The 17,291-nt window shown below is 38.3% G+C and overlaps 1 protein-coding gene across 3 annotated transcripts; it reads right to left on the minus strand.

Moving 5' to 3' along the window:
• Positions 1-8: 8 nt before the first annotated feature.
• On the minus strand, positions 9-17,109 carry LOC114523515 (la-related protein 1B-like). 3 transcript variants are annotated; one of them, XR_003687030.1, is made up of 24 exons: positions 16,624-17,109; positions 16,503-16,555; positions 16,324-16,398; positions 16,116-16,200; positions 13,210-13,422; positions 12,489-12,666; positions 12,262-12,316; positions 11,835-11,924; positions 10,759-10,867; positions 10,301-10,438; positions 9,890-9,978; positions 9,637-9,749; positions 9,311-9,488; positions 6,662-6,703; positions 5,691-6,065; positions 5,439-5,530; positions 4,841-5,031; positions 4,632-4,719; positions 4,391-4,447; positions 4,016-4,125; positions 3,884-3,933; positions 3,543-3,623; positions 593-3,396; positions 9-138 (listed from the first exon to the last, which is right to left on the minus strand). XR_003687030.1 is itself a non-coding variant. In XM_028544469.1 (24 exons), the coding sequence occupies exons 1-23, from the start codon at positions 16,928-16,930 to the stop codon at positions 1,663-1,665; spliced, it is 4,503 nt and encodes a 1,500-aa protein (XP_028400270.1). In that variant the 5' UTR covers positions 16,931-17,109; the 3' UTR covers positions 326-1,433; positions 1,629-1,662. The 3 variants fall into 3 exon arrangements, 2 of the variants coding, with proteins under 2 accessions (XP_028400270.1, XP_028400269.1); XM_028544469.1 differs by lacking the exon at positions 9-138 and having other exon boundaries at positions 326-1,433; positions 1,629-3,396; XM_028544468.1 differs by lacking the exon at positions 9-138 and having other exon boundaries at positions 326-3,396.
• Positions 17,110-17,291: the final 182 nt, after the last annotated feature.

Genomic DNA, 17,291 nt, shown 5'->3' on the forward strand with positions numbered 1-17,291 from the left:
ATCGTAAGCTCTTTTTTGAAATGCGCTCTCGAATTTTGCATCCACTTTGCTTAGGTCTGGTGTCGATAAATCCTACGAATTGTCCCGCTTTGTGGCTTCCATTTTCGAAATTCGTCGCAAGTCATTTCAGAGTAGAGGCTTCAAAAATATAAAATGATTCCTTCAGATTATTTAGTTCTTGGTTGACTTCAAATCCGACTTTCCGCATCATTCTTACAGCCAGGTAGGAATTATAAAGTATTCTTGGAATACTCTTGTATCACTCAGAATAATAAGAGAAGAAAATGCTACGGCTGAACTGAGACACATGAAAGTGAAGTGAATTTCATAATCTCTATATTTCGTCAAAGACAAAGGTGTATATAAATAATAGCTAATAAACTCTTTAGCGTCTAACAAAATTTAATATATGTGTATACTAACTTCGGTAACCCCAATTGCATATGATTGAAAAATAACTAGGATTTCTTGCATATGAAAACATAACGAAAATACTTATGCTAAACACCAGACACTCTGGAATAATTTAAAACGCTTTTTCAAAGAACCAGGAAAAGAACTTCAAAGCTCTGATCAAGCATGTAAGTCCTACCTTTTGATTAAGAATACTTTACACATAATGAGCAGATGTCTCACTCTCCACAAACCAAAGCTGATGACACTTGTTTAGCGATACGGACATGGCTTGATGGCATACAATTCGTACACTGTTAACACTAAACAGATGTGATGTGGAGAGTGGGAGTTCTGGTTAATTTTATATACTGATCCTATATAAACTGCCAGTTCTTAATACCGTTATTCTTTCACTACCCAGCACCTTTCTAAGCGAATAATAGAATCGGTTTGCTAAAAGCTCCCGTATAAGCAAAACGCTAATAGCAACTAGTTTATACTGGCATAAAATACTTTAGTTTGGCCTTTTAAGAAATATTGTGCATGTATCCAGGGATGGAAAATTTTCCTCATTTTGTAAGTACACAATAAAGAGCAAATGTTTTTGAATAATGTTACTTATCTTAAAAAAACATCAACAAGGAATTATTTGTCCTTGGTAATTTGATTTCACCTCATCTGCACCTGATACCAACCCTGGATAAAGCAATTTTCCCTAAAAATCGTTACAAATAATATGAATCATTTTAAAACTAGTCGTTCTTGTCGAATTGATCGCATCCATCGAATTCAACGAAACAGGCTTTGAAAAATACCACATCTTTAACACCTGACACCCGCCTCATCGATTTTCATGTCAGCTGATCGCAATATGAAGGGCTTGTTTTTTTTTCTGGGCTCGTTTATAATACACACTTGTTGTATACGGCAGCATAGTTCAGCAAAATCCAGATTTTGCGATATATCTAGTAGACGATTGCAATGGCAGGGGTAGCGGTTGGACATTCCTTTTGACAACGTTCTTGAAAAATTCCACCCTGGTGATGAATCGTTAAATCATTAAATTAAACGCCGTACGATGGCAAAAGCAAACGCCCTATTGATCAATTGTCATTTGCTCGAATCGTTGATAAACCCCCAGCTCCTTCCTATAAGAAGTATGCCAGAAACAGCTAATCTTTTTCATTAAATTTTTTTTCCAAAAAATTGTACTTCAACCTATAAACATTCACCTCTTTGGTCTTTTCTCCAGTGCTATGCGCGGCCTCACTTATCGCCAGTAGACGCATGTGGCCTGGTAGCGTCCTGAGATGTAGAAGCTTCCGATTTGTTTTGCGTTACATCGCTGTCCTCAGATTTCGCACGTTGTTGTAAACTATTGTCATTGCTTTCTTTCAAATCCGAATGCTTTGTTTCTTCGGGAGCAGTTTTTGCTTCAACCTGTTGTTGTTGCTCTTCCGGTACCGATTGTTCCTTTGCAATTTCGCGAGGTCCATCATTTGCTTGCGAGTTATTTTTGCCAGACGATTTCTCTTCTTTAGTCACAATGTCTTTTTCTTTCTGCTGATCCTTGGAAGAGGCGCTTTCTTTAGATGGAGAGTTTTGTCGTTTTTGTGAGGTATGTGAGCTCTTCGCCGAGCTGTGCGGTTTCTTCGACACAGGTTGCTGGTTTCCCGACACAACGCCTTGATCTTTCGGTGGAACACGATGTTCTTTGCCCCTGGCGTGGTGCTCCTTTGCAGTCGAATGGTATTTTGAACTTGATGCGGCGTGTTGATCTTTCGAGGCACCTTGATGGGCTTTGGGAGTGTGTTCTTTCGACTGGGTTTGATGGTCTTTTGATGAAGAATGTTGGTCCTTCGAAGAAGGTTGATGTGGTTTTGAAGCCGCTTGGTGATCTTTTGCCTGATGTTTTTTTGATATCGCGTGAAGATCCTTTGAAGACGTGTTTTGATCCTTTGGCGACGCGTGTCGTTCTTTCGACGGAGCTTGCTGATCTTTGGAGGGCCCGTGATGTTCCTTTGATTGTGAATGCTGATCTTTTGATGGGCCGTGACGATCTTTGGATGGTGCGTGATGTTCTTTTGAGGGCGAGTGCTGATCTTTTGACGGTCCGTGATGATCTTTCGAAGAAGCGTGCTGTTCTTTCGACGGTCCGTGATGATCTTTCGAAGGAGCGTGATGTTCCTTTGGTGACGAGCGCTGATCTTTTTGCGGTCCGTGAAAATCCTTCGCAGACGTGTGATGTTCCTTGGACGGTCCGTGATGATCTTTTGAAGTTCCGTGATGAGATTTTGATGGATCATTCTGATCTTTTAATGGTCCGTGGTGAGCTCTAGAAGTACCGTGGTGACCTTTCGGCGGCGCGCGATCTCTTGGCGAATGAGCTGTCGGTGGCTCGGGATGGTCCTTTGCACCTTGCACATCTTTAGACGAATCTGGATGATCTTTTGACGAAGCGTGCTTCCCTTTTGATGCCTGGTGCTCTTTTGGTGGAGAGGGGTTGTCTCTTGAAGAATGGTGGCCCTTGGATGGCGGATGATGATGTTTCCCTTGACCCTGGGTATCCTTACCTACCCAATGTTGACCAGTTCCATGGTGATCCTGTCCGGGACCATGACCTCTTCCAGGTGGACGACGGTTACTTTTCTGATGGTGATCCGAATGCTGGTTTTTAGTCTCCTCGCGGCCATGGTGCCCATCACGTCCGGTCGCTCCTTTTTCAGTTGGGGCTTTTTCCTCAACTCGACTCTCAGTCGCTTTATCGCGTTCATCCTTTCCTTTTGAAGGGAGTCTTGCTCTTCCATTACCTGCCGTTCCTTGGTTTGTCGTCGTCGTCTTAACGGCATGAGTTCGATTCTCACCCTCCTGGAGTTCTTGCTCTGTTCTAGTACTTGGTTCCTGACTGCGATCGTGTTTCGACTGACCGCCTGATTTGTGATCACCTTTCTTAGGGAATCTTACAGATAGATCACCTTCTTCACTAAACCGGTTTAGAGGCTAAAATAGATAGACAGTTTAAAAAGATAAGTGTGAGACCAGGATCTCTAAAGACTAAAGTTCCTGAAACAAGTACATACAGTATGTATGGCATGGAACCGAAGATAAAATACTAAAACTTTAGAAAACACAGTGTAACTACTTACGTCATTTCTAAAGTCTTCTATGGTTTTGTATCTTTCCAATCTTCGGGTTATTTCTGGGTTGATTTCTGGTAACATTTTGCCCTAGAAACGATAAATCAAGATATTACACGGCCAACTCATCTTTTATCCCAGCCTTGTCCTTCCACACGTAGGATGACCACCGTAAATTCAAAGTAAACACGTGTACCCTCTTCCACAAAACTTAATTGGTACAACTGATAACACAGAATAATACACAGTTGGTTAGGCGAGAAATCATTCTTCAATAGCGAATGACCTCAGAATGTATGGAAATATGGACATCGGCTTGTTGAGCTACCAGGTCAAGTAAGTATCCTTACCTTAAAGTACTTCAAAAATGCCCAAAACTTTTCAAGGCCATAAAGGAAGCCTGTAAAAAACGCAGGATTAGGGTCAGTCGTAAGAAAATATCGGTATTGAAATGAACAAACGTAATGAACTTGTGTACTAACCAGAATCGTGATCGGAGAGTGTTTCTTCCTGAAAGTCTTGGAAAAGATCGGGACGGAATTTCTTCTCCAAACCATAACTGTAATATCTAAATAGACACTCGACACCGTACCTAACAAAACGAACGTGTAGTCTTCGTTAATTTACATTAACTAGAAAGCAAGTTTCGAGACTAACGTATTTGTATACCAACGTAACCATAAACGGTACACATATATAACCATAAACGGTACACATATTATAAAGACTGCAAAATACGACAAATTTAAACGTAGACAATCAGCGTCAAGTACGTAATTTTTGCATGTACGTTTAAAATAAGTGTACATAAAGCATTCAAGAACCTTGCGGATGAATTGTGGATAACCATACTGTACCTGTATCCCGCTTTGGCATCTTCATTTGCAAATTTCCTAAACTCGGCGTACATTTTCCTGGTAAACATAAATATTACAGTTTTTATTTTAGAGCACTTGGCACAGTATATCATTTGCCATAATCTTTTACTAAAGTCATGATTGCCATTTTTTATATTCGGCACATAAAAAACATGATTCGGCATATAAAAAACAGACGAACTCTGGAGTTAAACACTCCGAAAAGACGTGAAATTCTTACCGATTGAAATGCGATCGTAAGAAAAAGGACCAAAACCGAAACAATGTGTTCATTTCTTGCGACTGTCCCACTCCGTTTTTGGCCCTCTCTAAAAGAAGATGAAAACCAAATTAGACAGTAGTTCACAGAGCAAGAATATACAATGGAGGGGTAGGGCAGAACCTCACTACCGTGTATATTTCAGTGCGCACGATGTTACCGTAACCAACCTTTAAAACATTTTTGACGAAACTTGTGATAAAGCTGTTGTGTGAATCCATTCTTTTTCAACAGCTCATGCGAAGGATGTTGGAAGAGTGGAAACGAGATAGGCGCCGATCCGAAAGTTCCGGACGACGTGGACGGCACATTCGGTCCCAAAAATGACGGCGTACTTAGAGGAGACGTCCCCGCAGATGCACTAGAAAGCAAGTAAAATGTTTATGCTAGACACTCAAAATTCAAGTTGGACTGGAATGTGGCTTACTTCCGAAGAAACGAATGCGAAATTTCGTTTGATATTTCGTACAGTGGCGCATTTAGCCTTGGTCAAAGCAAATTTAACGCTACATATTTTACGCTTATTTTAAGGAAATGTGCTTTCCGGGTGTAAACAAGTTTTTTGTACTATAGGTAGCTGAAATCGATCAATTATTTTCTAAATGGCTTTACATGAATGCCTAATTATCGTATTACTTTACTTCATTAGTAATAAAGCGAAAAGTCTAGTATTTCGGAGTGACCACTGGCGTGCAAGTAGCTTTATGAGTTAAAATAGGTATTAATTACAGTGTACTGTGTGGGGTACTGTATACAGTATGTAGCTACCTTGCTGCAGGATGCGGTTTACTGCCCATTATCCAGCCAACGTGATGTTCGACGGGGGGATTCTTGCTATACTTTGTTTTTCGTTTCTTCGGCTAAAGGAAGTAATAAATCCGATATAATTATATTATGGTTAACATTTGCTGCACGTTTCGAATACGATGGCACAGAATACCATGCAGCTGTAAGTCATGTTACGTCATTTGCTGCACGGTATATGCGCATGCGTTTCAAACACATATCGCAACTACTCACCAGACCATCATCGGGCACGTTTTCCTTACTAATGGCAGGATAAAACCTTGGAGCAATTTGATTATCTTTCAGATATTTTGGCGTTCGCGACCCCTTCGGACGTTTAGATGGTGAAGGAGGCAAACAAGGGACATGCGTAGGAAGCGATTTGGACAACTGTTCGACGGGTGCAGTCATCGCTCGCGGTCGGAACGGAGGAGCGCTTGGTGATAGCTGATTCGTTATCTCGGACAACTTTTGAGCCTCTTCGGAGGTTTGTTCGATGTCCATAACAAAGAACTCGCTGCTAGACCTCGGACGACCGTCGACATTAAGACTATCGAAGTAATCTCGGGAGATTACGTCAACCTTTTTCCACGAAGAGGACAGCTCGACCTACAAGTTTTAGAAACATAACGATTCGGAACTGACATTACCACTCAATTTTCTTTCCAATAATCATTTCACAGGACGGATTGAATTCAGTCCAACAAGGAATGTTACTAATAGTCTATTTACAAGTTGACGCAATTTGCAGACAAAATTTTTGACAATTTGTGTTCGTCATGAGGAACAAGTTTCCCCATTTTTTCTTGCCATTTATTAAGAAAACGCCCTCACGTTGTTTCCCTACACTTCCCCTAATGTTTACACAAAGTTTTCATGCTACGAACCAAATTGTATATTTATATATAAATAAGTAGAATTTTCAAGTAATGCTGCTTGTTCTGCTTGCCATGGCAGGCTGCCACTCGGTGTCATATCCTACTAAAATCCTTCCCTTTCCCGAGTACCATCTTCAAAATAATATATTTACTCGCTTATATACTCGCGATTTAGGGTGCAATTTCGTCTTCTGATAGATGCAAACAAACAAAATTTATCTACAGTACAGCATTTCAAAATTGTCAGATTTAGAAAAGATTTACGCACATTAAAATAAAAAAAATTTTGCAGTGGCACTTGAACGCAATGATAACCATTTCTCGTACCTTTTTACTTAAGTAGCTCTCGTCGCTGTCATCCCAGAGATCCTTAACGAAAAAAAGCACGCAAAATTAAAAATACACTCCGCTTATAGTTAACTGTAATTTTAACCAAAGAGTAGATATTATAAAGAGGTTTCACTCTGGCGAAAATCGGTCACACGCATAGCTGAGCCACACTACGCATGCGTAATATTCCAGCCAGTACCTTTGTGGTTTTTAATGAGGAAAACACCAATTTTTATCATAAAAACAACGATTTTAAAAAAACTATCCAAGCAATTCGCTGTTTTGTTACAAGTTCAAAAGAATGGGTTGGGATGGACATTTTGAACAACAAATTAGGCTGTGAACAGTACTTGAACACGGCGAAAACGTAAAATTATACCCGAAGGAGTGAAGTTCGAGAAAAACCTAGAATGTTTAGTGTTTACAAAGTCAAAAGACGAGGAAAAAGTTGTTTTATACGAGACTTAATGCGCTGCCTTGTGTAGTTTCTGTGGGGAAAAGCTCAGATGTTGTTGAGAAATGACGGTTCGGGATATTTTGTATGATAATGTAGTGGTAAGAACTTAAATTCACTTCTTGTAAATAGTGAAAAACTTGCGAAGAACAACAAAGAACAGCACTTGACCGAAAGCGTCTTTTTTTCCTAAATTCTCCTGTTTTATCCGTCTTTGTGCATTATGTTCTTGATAATTTTTATGCTTGTAACTTATTTTCTTCTCTGTCGTGTTTTTTGTACATTAAATACTAAATAAAACGTATAAACACAAGAATAACAAACATTTTATAATAGACCGGCATGACCGCTACTGTGGGCAGATCGCTCCTTCAAGTTTCAAAACCAAGTGAACGTTTCTCAAACGATAAACCGTACTCCTTAGTAGGTGGATAAAAATGATCGCTTACTATCACTGTTCAAAATTTTTTACCTTTTATGGGGATCTAAAGGATCGTTTCCTTAATATCGCCACTTTTTGCATTTCGAACTGTGTTTTCCTATACTTTTCTATGGAAAATCCGGCCATGGTACTAGCACAGATTAGCTATATACAGATATGAAACTGAAGCCAAATCGAGTCACACGGTTTTCTGCCCAACGTGCGCATGCTTTACTTGCTTGGCAAGTGTCATGTCGAATTTTAATGAGTAAATCGATAGAAAAATCGAATTTTTGACAAACAAATGCTGATTTAAACAAAACCTTTAGGGCCATGTCCCATTTGACTTAAAATTTTCAAAAAGATGGATAAAATGGCTCTTCTGAGCTAAGAACTGGTTTCTGAAATTATTTGATGCTGGCAAAAAGAGTAAAAAATATAGCTGAGGAGTGCAGGGCTTGCCGTATGGAAAGCTGTGCAATAATTTAGCACTGGCTGAGCTATTTTTGAGTTTACAAAACATGTAATACATGCTTTAGATACAATATATCTCCAGAAGGTAAGATGAAATGAATTAACAAATATCTATAGGAATAATAGAAATGTGAAAACGAAATGATAGGAGCTTAAAAAGGATTTTGTGTACTTGAAATGAACAACAACATGCCGAACATGGCATGTAAATTTGACGAGCAATTCAGCGTATTTAGCGATTTTAGGCGTTTGGCGATAAAAAAAAACAACTTCATCACCCTTGTCTTGGACTATTTTTCACACAAAGTTTACAAATTGCTGCTTATGTGCGATTATTATGACCATACACGGGTCTTTTTAGCGGAATTCTGAAAACAAAAAATAAAGACATCGCCATATTATGTTTTGAGTTTCGGGTTTAAAATTAGCAATCAAACACTCTATGCTTTGATATTATTTTAAAAAAACAGATTTAAAAGACGGTTAGCAACTTGAAAAATTCAGATAAATAATATTTACGTGTAGATATGGGACTTCAATGCAAAGAATTCAGCCAGAGTACATTGATTCCATAGTGCCAATGCAAATATAATTCGGCATCAATCGGACCAGCTTTTTTTGATTTTCAAAAGTCAATTTTGAGCTATAGATATGCTCAATTGCCTCTCCACAATTAATGAAAGATACATATACCGATTCTCTTTTTCTCTTTAAGAATTTATTCCAGAATTAGCTATAGGTAGCGAGGGTTTTTTAAAAAAGCAATTTTTCGTCTTAAAATCGGCGTTTTACTCATTAAATTCCCTCATGACACTTGCCAAGCTCGCCGGAAGTCATCACGCACTGGCTGCGCGTGGGACACAAAACAATCAGCAAAAACACAGAAGTTTCATATCTGTATATAGCTAATCTGTGGTACTAGCTGCTGCATATTAAATGTTTATTTGGCATATTTAATTTGCCCTTGATGGCGTGGAAATGGCGTGGAAATGACGTGTCACGGAAAATTCGTGTGACATGCTAAAGTATTGAATTTCGCCAGAGTGAAACCTCTTTATAATATCTACTCTTTGTTTTAACTATACGTTGTGCACGCGTCATTCTACGCCAACCTGGTGGTGCAGGAACTTTGTACCCCCATGGAAAAGTTCCTGCACACAGCAGGATTGCATGAGCAGGATACAAACTGGATACTAAGCGCCATAGTGCTTGCGCGTGTTCGCGTTAGGTGGCGTCACACTAAAAAAAACGGACGCCTGGTATAATGTCTATTCTCTGAATGTATCTGCATCTTTACCTGTTCGTAGTAATATAATCCATCATTAATGATCTTGGAAAATTCATCATTCAGTTTCGCTCGTGTTACAAAATTTCCAGTACGGTCGTGTTTCTTGCTGGCGGGAGGCGGAGTTTGTGTAACAATCATAATGTTACCAACATCATAATCATCAAGTTCATCGTCCGATTCATCAGACCTGAAAAAATCAGAACACAATGCAAATGATGTCAAGAACACTGAATTCAAGACAATATTTTAAGTCAGAAGCGATAGAATGTGTCTTTCCCACAAGTCACTGGAGAAAAAGTGTGTAAATCAACTTTGCCACTGTTTAGCAGACTTACCAGTCTTTGTAGTCCTTAAATTTTCCCATAGCGACAAGTTCTTCGTCGAATTTAAAATCCAGTTCTTCTTGTTCGAATGCTCCAACGGTAACTTTAGGCTTAGCAGCAATAATCTAGAATTTACAACAATGATTGCGAACGTGAACAAATATTATTTGAAATAATGACATCTTAATGTTTGCGTCAAATTCCAAAGGGATATATAACTGCCATTATAAACATTTGAGATGAATAAACTTAGAAATCATCGCACCTTGTCTGGACTCTTGTGAGGTTTCTTCCTCTTCACTTCTTTCCACTCCCACTCACTGTGAATTTTGTTTCTTTCAGCAGATGACTCTTCTGAGAAACGTACAAGACAAGGTTATTATGGATAACATTCGTTTAGGCTTCTCTCGACATAGAATTCCTGCTTTCAATCAAAGGAGACCCAACAACTTTTATGCACTGTGCATGCACGAATACTGCATGTACAGATAATGATGAGTATATTGATAATCATTAGTATGTATATATTTTAGTGTACTGTATCAAGTGATCTCTTTTTAGTTCTTAAATGTTGAAGTCGCATTAAGTGCATGCAAGTTCTTTAGACCAAAAAGACCATATCATTCAGCAAAGAGTTTTTTAGACATGCTTGTATGAGACTGTTAATGTCCAATACCTGTTTTACTGTCCAAAGTGACTTCGCCCTTAGTCTCCGTTTGAACTGCTGATCCGTTTGAATCCAGAGTTTCATCTTCATCTGGGATTTTTTCATCTTTATCGATTGGCTTTACTGATTCCGCATTCTTCTCATGTTCTACAAGATCCGTATATGCGTGTTTAAAAACACACATTTGAACCTCAACGGCCAAGGTAGTTAACTGCACGCGTGTGGCAGATGCGAGGCTGGGAGGGAACATGCGTGAGCGCAGATGGTCTACAATGTGGTTTTCTACACGATCAGAAGTCTCACACCCCGGTCGTTTTACAGTACAGTAATTAGCAGTTCGAGGGCATCTCCAACTATAACTACGCAAGAGTCGAAATAATTTGATCTCTTTCACGATTCTACAATAAACATAATAGTTTGGTCACTCCTGGAAACCACAAATACACAGCTGTACATCTTTAGCATACCTGTAGGACTAGTGACAGTGGGAGAGACTTGAATTGGCCATTTAGCTGGGTTATCAAGACTTCGAAGAAGTCCATCTTTCACTTCAACCTTGTCACTTTCCGACATCGCCTAAATATAGACAGTAAAATACACGACCGTACACGATAAACGCAGGAAGAAATCGAGCGTACTATCATTGAAATATCTATAAAATTTGCACTAATGTATGTGAATAGTTGACTTCGGGCATATTTGTGGGGCATCTTATCCGATTGCTAGGACATTTAAGTACATGTAACAATATATTGGGTGTTTAAAAGATTCTCCATGCAATAGTACTTGAAGGTCTACAATTAAGAGCACTACACCAACAGTAAGTCATCAGAATCAATATAGTTACAATAGTTACAAAAGTGTGTTCTCAAAGATGATAAAATTGAACTAATATAAACATCTATTAATACTTTGGCATTAGTGTAAATGGTTCTTCAATCTGAAACACTCTAAACAGAGTCATTTGTCCATTGGAAATTGCCTCAAAACTTCAAGTTGGATTTAAAAACACTAACTAATCCACATAGTTTGATGTAAGAGGATAGGCCATTGCATATAGTTATTCTATACGGTACTTAAAAGTAGTCTTTTTACACTAGTAAAAAGTGGCAATTTAAAGAATGAATTTCTTTAACTGTGTTTTGTTCAACTGAGCAAAAAAATCTTTCAAGTCGTTGGCAACGATCTTTTCTTCTTTTGTAAAAGGCTTATTGCTTGTTTTCTATGGTATGCACGAGCGAATTACTTCCATAAACGACTGGAGTGATTCGGAATATCTTTTATCTGCTTAACTACATATTAACCACGCTTTAAGTGTAATATGATCACCATGCAACACGATCATTTGCTTTGCTGGCATGTTCACGCCATTTGTCTCTAGTTTTCATTAGACTTTATCTCGTCTGCAACAAAGAGATTTGGACTTCTCGGCCTTATTCGAGTACGGAGAGCATGTTGCATGTAATGTAATGTTTTTCTGATGACATAGAGGAGCTATTTTTTGTTTGCACCCGTGAACATATCATTGATTTTTTACACAAACCTGCAAAATCAAATCCTGGTCTTGACTCAACGCTTGCACTCGGTAAAAACTTGCTATTAGATTTATAGGAATATACCCCTCGGCATCCATCTGCACAAATTAAAAGAACATTAAAATATTATTCGTGGCGGCTGCAATATTTTAGAACATTTACAAGCAAGCTATACCAACGTAGTTTATTGCATGTACAGTACAAATTAAGGGTTGATTAGTGAGCTAAACAATGTTGTACACACCTATGTTAAGAATTTCAACGAAGCTTTGAATTAGTGAACAATCGTGCGACAAAGATACCTTTCAACGTTTTTTTTATACTTTATAATATTCTAAGTTTCAATTATAACCAAAGCGAAGTTATCTCACGGAATTTACCAAAGTAGGCGTGCCTCAGTTAATAAAGATCACGTTGATCACGCGTTTACAATACCTGCTGTCTCAAGTAGACATCTTTAGCCAGGTTTTCAGTACTAAAATAATATTCACTAAAGGACGAAAGAAACATTGTTAAAGATGTGGATGAAAAGTCTGCAGCCACAAATTTGCCCCCAAATCCCGTCACCGTATTGACTCCGTGGTCGATTTGGGTTTAAACGGTTTAGAAACAAGCTGTCTCTGAACCACACAAGAATATTGTACGTAGAACTGCTTACTCACATTTGTCTCCTAATATAGTCCTTTAGTAAAGATTCGTCTAGCATGTTGCTGTAATTTCGATTGTCATAATAGCATATTCCATAGGGCTGCGGGGCCACGTACATCGCTCCATCGGCATAAGGATTGACATTAGGATATTGATATGGGTTGCTCCCGTAGTGCATTTGTTGATCAGATCCTACAAGGTCAAATATTTTTAAAAATACGAAGCCGTTGAACGTTGAGGAGTTCTCTAAACAAGCTTAAAACACATTTACACTATCAAATTTTCTGAGATCAAAGTTGGAAAAATCAAACGGCAAATCTAAGTTTCAAAGTATTTGGTAGATAAATTCAAGGGAAAGTTAACGATGAATTTCGTCATCGTGGTGGTCTAAGTACATTCCTTAAGGACCACGCACACCTCGGCAACTCGACGCGAAATGAAGTTAATTCTGACAGGAAATTTGGGACTCAAGACGAGTCAAAACTATTGTTCATGAGTAGTCTACAATGTCATTCTATGAGTATATAAACTGCATCGCGTTGGCGAATCGCGTCACTGGTGCGTGGGTTCCTAAACTTGTTCCAAGAATTCAGCGTGTCTTTAGTCACACTTTCCGGCCCCCAGTTTGTGGTTACCATCTCTGTTTTCTCTCAAAAACTACACAATACTTTTTATTGTCTGCGTTTTACAAATTTCCCCACCAAACTCCTGTGCATCGTCGAAAGGATCCCTTACCTCTCCCCCCTCCTCTTTGTCGACCTCTTCCGCCACGATACATACCACCGGCACCTCTCCTACCTCTTCCCCCTCGACCACCAGGTGATACACCACGCCAACTGGGAGATCTGCGTGGGGGGAATGTACCATCAGAGTCTGGCGAAGGGCTTGTGTTCTCACCGTCTTGGCCTTTGGGATCTAGTGGAAGAGGAACCCATTTACGGCTTTTTCCTAAGCGAAAGAAAATCAAATGAACAAAGTTTAGTGCGTACACACATACAATCCATTATCCATCGGGTTAAGGGGTTTCGTATTTGCCTAACGCTCTTACACTCAGAACAGACGGTTGACTTGGTATGGCTTTGTTTGGCAGTGGAACTATATTCACAAAATTCAAGACCAGAAACTCATTTACCGGAATTGGTGTACGGGTTTGTATTGCTGCGCTATCGCCAGTTGTTTGAAACGCTTAGCCAGTTACCAGAGGGCCAGTCATTGTATGTATGTAGTCGTGCTTTTTTGTAAAAACTACTGTCATTTCCAACTTTGATTTTGACCAGTTCATTAGTAGACCAGTTCAAAGGTTTCTACTTATGAAATCTCTGAAGTCTAAGTGTTTTGCTTTTTTTGTTAGAAATGGAATTCGCATTTATTTTCATTATGAAATAAGGGGAAAAGTATTTTAAATCAGGATTTCGACAGGTTTCCTTTTACAAACGCAGTTCCCCTTCTCTCATGACTACATAGATGATCCACATATGCTTGCTTTTTTTAAAGAATTAGACACTGATTGTTGTGTGCAGTTTTAAAGGTTTTGGCAAAGACACAATTATTGTAGTTTTCCAACTTATGCTAATAATCATGACCTTTGAGATATGGATCTTGGGTTTTAGTTCATGTACGTCATTTTAAAATAAAAATCTGCCACTTTGAACTATTTAAGCCCCCATTTTCAAAAATTACATAAATTAAGATTAAATAGAATAAATATGTTTGACAGAGAATTAGAACTGGCCAGTTAAATTACAGGGCTGGTTCACTTTTTCTGTAACAAAAGTCCATTATTTTTCAACCACTCTCCTTAACAATTTCTTTCCAGGACTTGCATTTATGAAGCATTGCAATAGAATGTTGATGAATATTAGAGAATTTTTTGGCTGTTACAGGTTTTAATTACAATGAAAATTGATTCCTGCAATTTCTGTGTACTGTAAATGATCATGGTCAGCATTATAGTTTTTCAACATTAAACATTCCACAGAAAACATGACGTAAGGATTTCAAAATATTTGTCAGTTTCTAAATTTCCAATGGCCCTCATGAACCATGACAACAGGCAGGTGATGATTGGCTAAATTCAACCTTAAATAATAACCACAATAAACTGTCTGTGGTCAGTGACTCTTGAATGCTTTACATGATAAACATCAAGCATGATAGATTGGCTGGTTTCAAGTACAGGAGGTTACATCCAAAATTAATGCACTGTTATTTAAACTGTGCTGAGCAAAGGAAAAAGATATATTCTATTGAGAGCTCTGCATGCTGAAAGCATTCTTTTCTTGCTAAATACAGGCAGATACAAGTGTTCTGTGGGCAAACATTAGAAACCTAGTTTAAATGTCCTACACATGCTTTTGGGGCTCCTCTTCACTGTTGCAGCAAGTAATAGTTCATGAGAAAGATTCTTCAAGAAGGATTTCAGGGAGAGTCTTTGAGCAGGAAAAGTTACCCGTGGTCAATTAACAAGCGTGAAGCCTCCAAAACCACTAAATCCTACAAAACCAATAAATCCTAGCAATGCTTGAATCCTGTCGCATACTGTAAAAATTAAATTTTTTTTTCAAAATCTTAAAATCACTACAAGATTTTTAAATAAATGTAAATGTGAATTACAAATATTTAATGATATTGCTCGAAGGAAGAAATCTTTTTTATTTAGGAAGCTTGACTGTACATAAAAGAACAAACACGGAATATTATTCACCTAACGTATGCTCCCAAGAGTCTCAAGGAAAAACAAAACTCACTATTTCCCGAGGTAGTGTACATTAAGTGTTTTGTTATATAGGAACAAACACATACATGTTACACAACAATTTCATTTAAAAAAAACCATTTACTTTGTTACGACAAGAAGCGGGCAACAATTTTTCACTTGTTTCCCTGGCAGGAAACATTGCATTTATTTAAAATAATGTGACTATGAAAGAATCAATCACATTTAAAATACAAAGCACCTATATAACAAAATTACTTACATAAAATAATTACTGTTTATAAAATAATTGGAACATTTAATGTCAAATGCTGTTGAGTGACTAGTTTGGTCCTAAAACCAGGAAACACAATATTTCCTATTGAACATTAGAAACCTTTAAGGCCCCATACTTTTACATCTAGAATATACTGTAGTCATAAGGTTTTAGCAGGAAGCTTTTATGCTTTAAAATAGCTGATGATGGGAACACCTTTTCGTTTGTTACAATACTGATAATAATAAACTTAGCATTTTAAAAATACTATTAAGATCAACCTGAAACAACCATTGATGCCATAAAAATAACCAACACAAGCTTCAAATAATTTTGGAATAAGCTGAGTGCTGACTAGGCTAAAAGATTGATAATCTAACTTGCATAATGCTTCATAATTTATAGATTTCACACCTCAAAAATGGCACTTAAAATATATATAATTATAAATCTGATAATACTGATGTTAATCACACAATTTAAACATTATAAAGCATTTACTGGCAGGTTAGTTAGAAAAAATAAACCCTTGGAATCATGCAAGAAATTTATTTAAATGCTGCTCTGCGTGAGTAAATGCATGCCGTTACCAAGTAATCGTATGGCCAGTCATTTATTTGTGTGGGATGAATTTACACTGAAATCAAACGAATGAAATTAGTGAGTTACCTTTCTTTCTTGGGGTTGTCTTTAAATTCTCCTCACTTGTATTATTAGGTACTTCAGTCACCGCTTCCTTTTTCACCGTAATATTCTATAAAATAGCAGATATAAAACTAGAAAATACAATAAATTTTCACAGAGATTTCGCAAGCGTCAGCAAACCGGGGGGGTGAAGAGGAAGAAAATAATTTTATAAAGTACACATCATTTTTACCTTCAATTCTTCCGTATTTTGACCGGTTTCCCCAAGACTGGGCCAGCTTTCTAAATCCGTCAATTTATCATCTTCCTATTAGAGAACATACGCTCGTGAAAACGTTGTATTACGAAACATTACTTTTGTTGTAAAATACATAGATATGGCGAGGCCAATAGACATATTGATGACCATACCTTGGCGATCTCTGGCTCTTTTACGCTCTCTTTCACAGGCTCTTCCAGTTCAACTACAAAACAAAAACGTCTGTGAATGTTTCGGTTATATGCCGGACGAAGCCATTAATTCTTGTCCTACCATTTTCAGTGGAATTCCGAGCGTTTTTCGTGGTTTTGTTCCACGGGTTGACTACGGGGGGTGGCGGAGGGCTTGTGGCTGAGATAGCAGTCATAGCACGAGTCGTCTCGTATGCTTGTTTCTCTTCCCCACTGGAACTGTTGCCATTTTCGACTGTTTCCTCGTCTCCTTTGCTCTCGGGGATGTCAATACATTCGCTCCAATCCTTACTTACCGTAAACAAAGTATTTTCCGAGTCTATACTCTCGTCTATACCCGGCTCTACTTTCTCTGCATCGAGCTTGTGAGAGGAATCAATCTCGCTCATATTATGAAGCGTGTACCCAAATTTCCGATGCTAAAACCTGGCACCACTTGCAAGGACTCCGATACGAATAAAGGCAAATATAAAGCCTTGTTTCCACAAGTCGAAAGACCAACTATACCATTATCACAACCCTATTTCACCTACCACAGCCAACCATGTGCAGTCAGCGAGTAAATAACATGTACGCAAGGCTTGCGAAAAGTACAACGCGCATGCTCGTCGCCTATTCTTCACGTGATCAAATCTAAGGAAACGTGTACCGATAATATGTTGTAGTCACGGAATATATTAAAACACAGACAGCACAGACGTCTAACACTGACTGCACCGAAGTGCCATTTGTAAACAAATCAGTTTTTAA

Source organism: Dendronephthya gigantea, unplaced genomic scaffold (genome assembly GCF_004324835.1).
Source record: "Dendronephthya gigantea isolate DGI-Jeju-01 unplaced genomic scaffold, DenGig_1.0 000027F, whole genome shotgun sequence".
NCBI lineage: Eukaryota > Metazoa > Cnidaria > Anthozoa > Malacalcyonacea > Nephtheidae > Dendronephthya > Dendronephthya gigantea.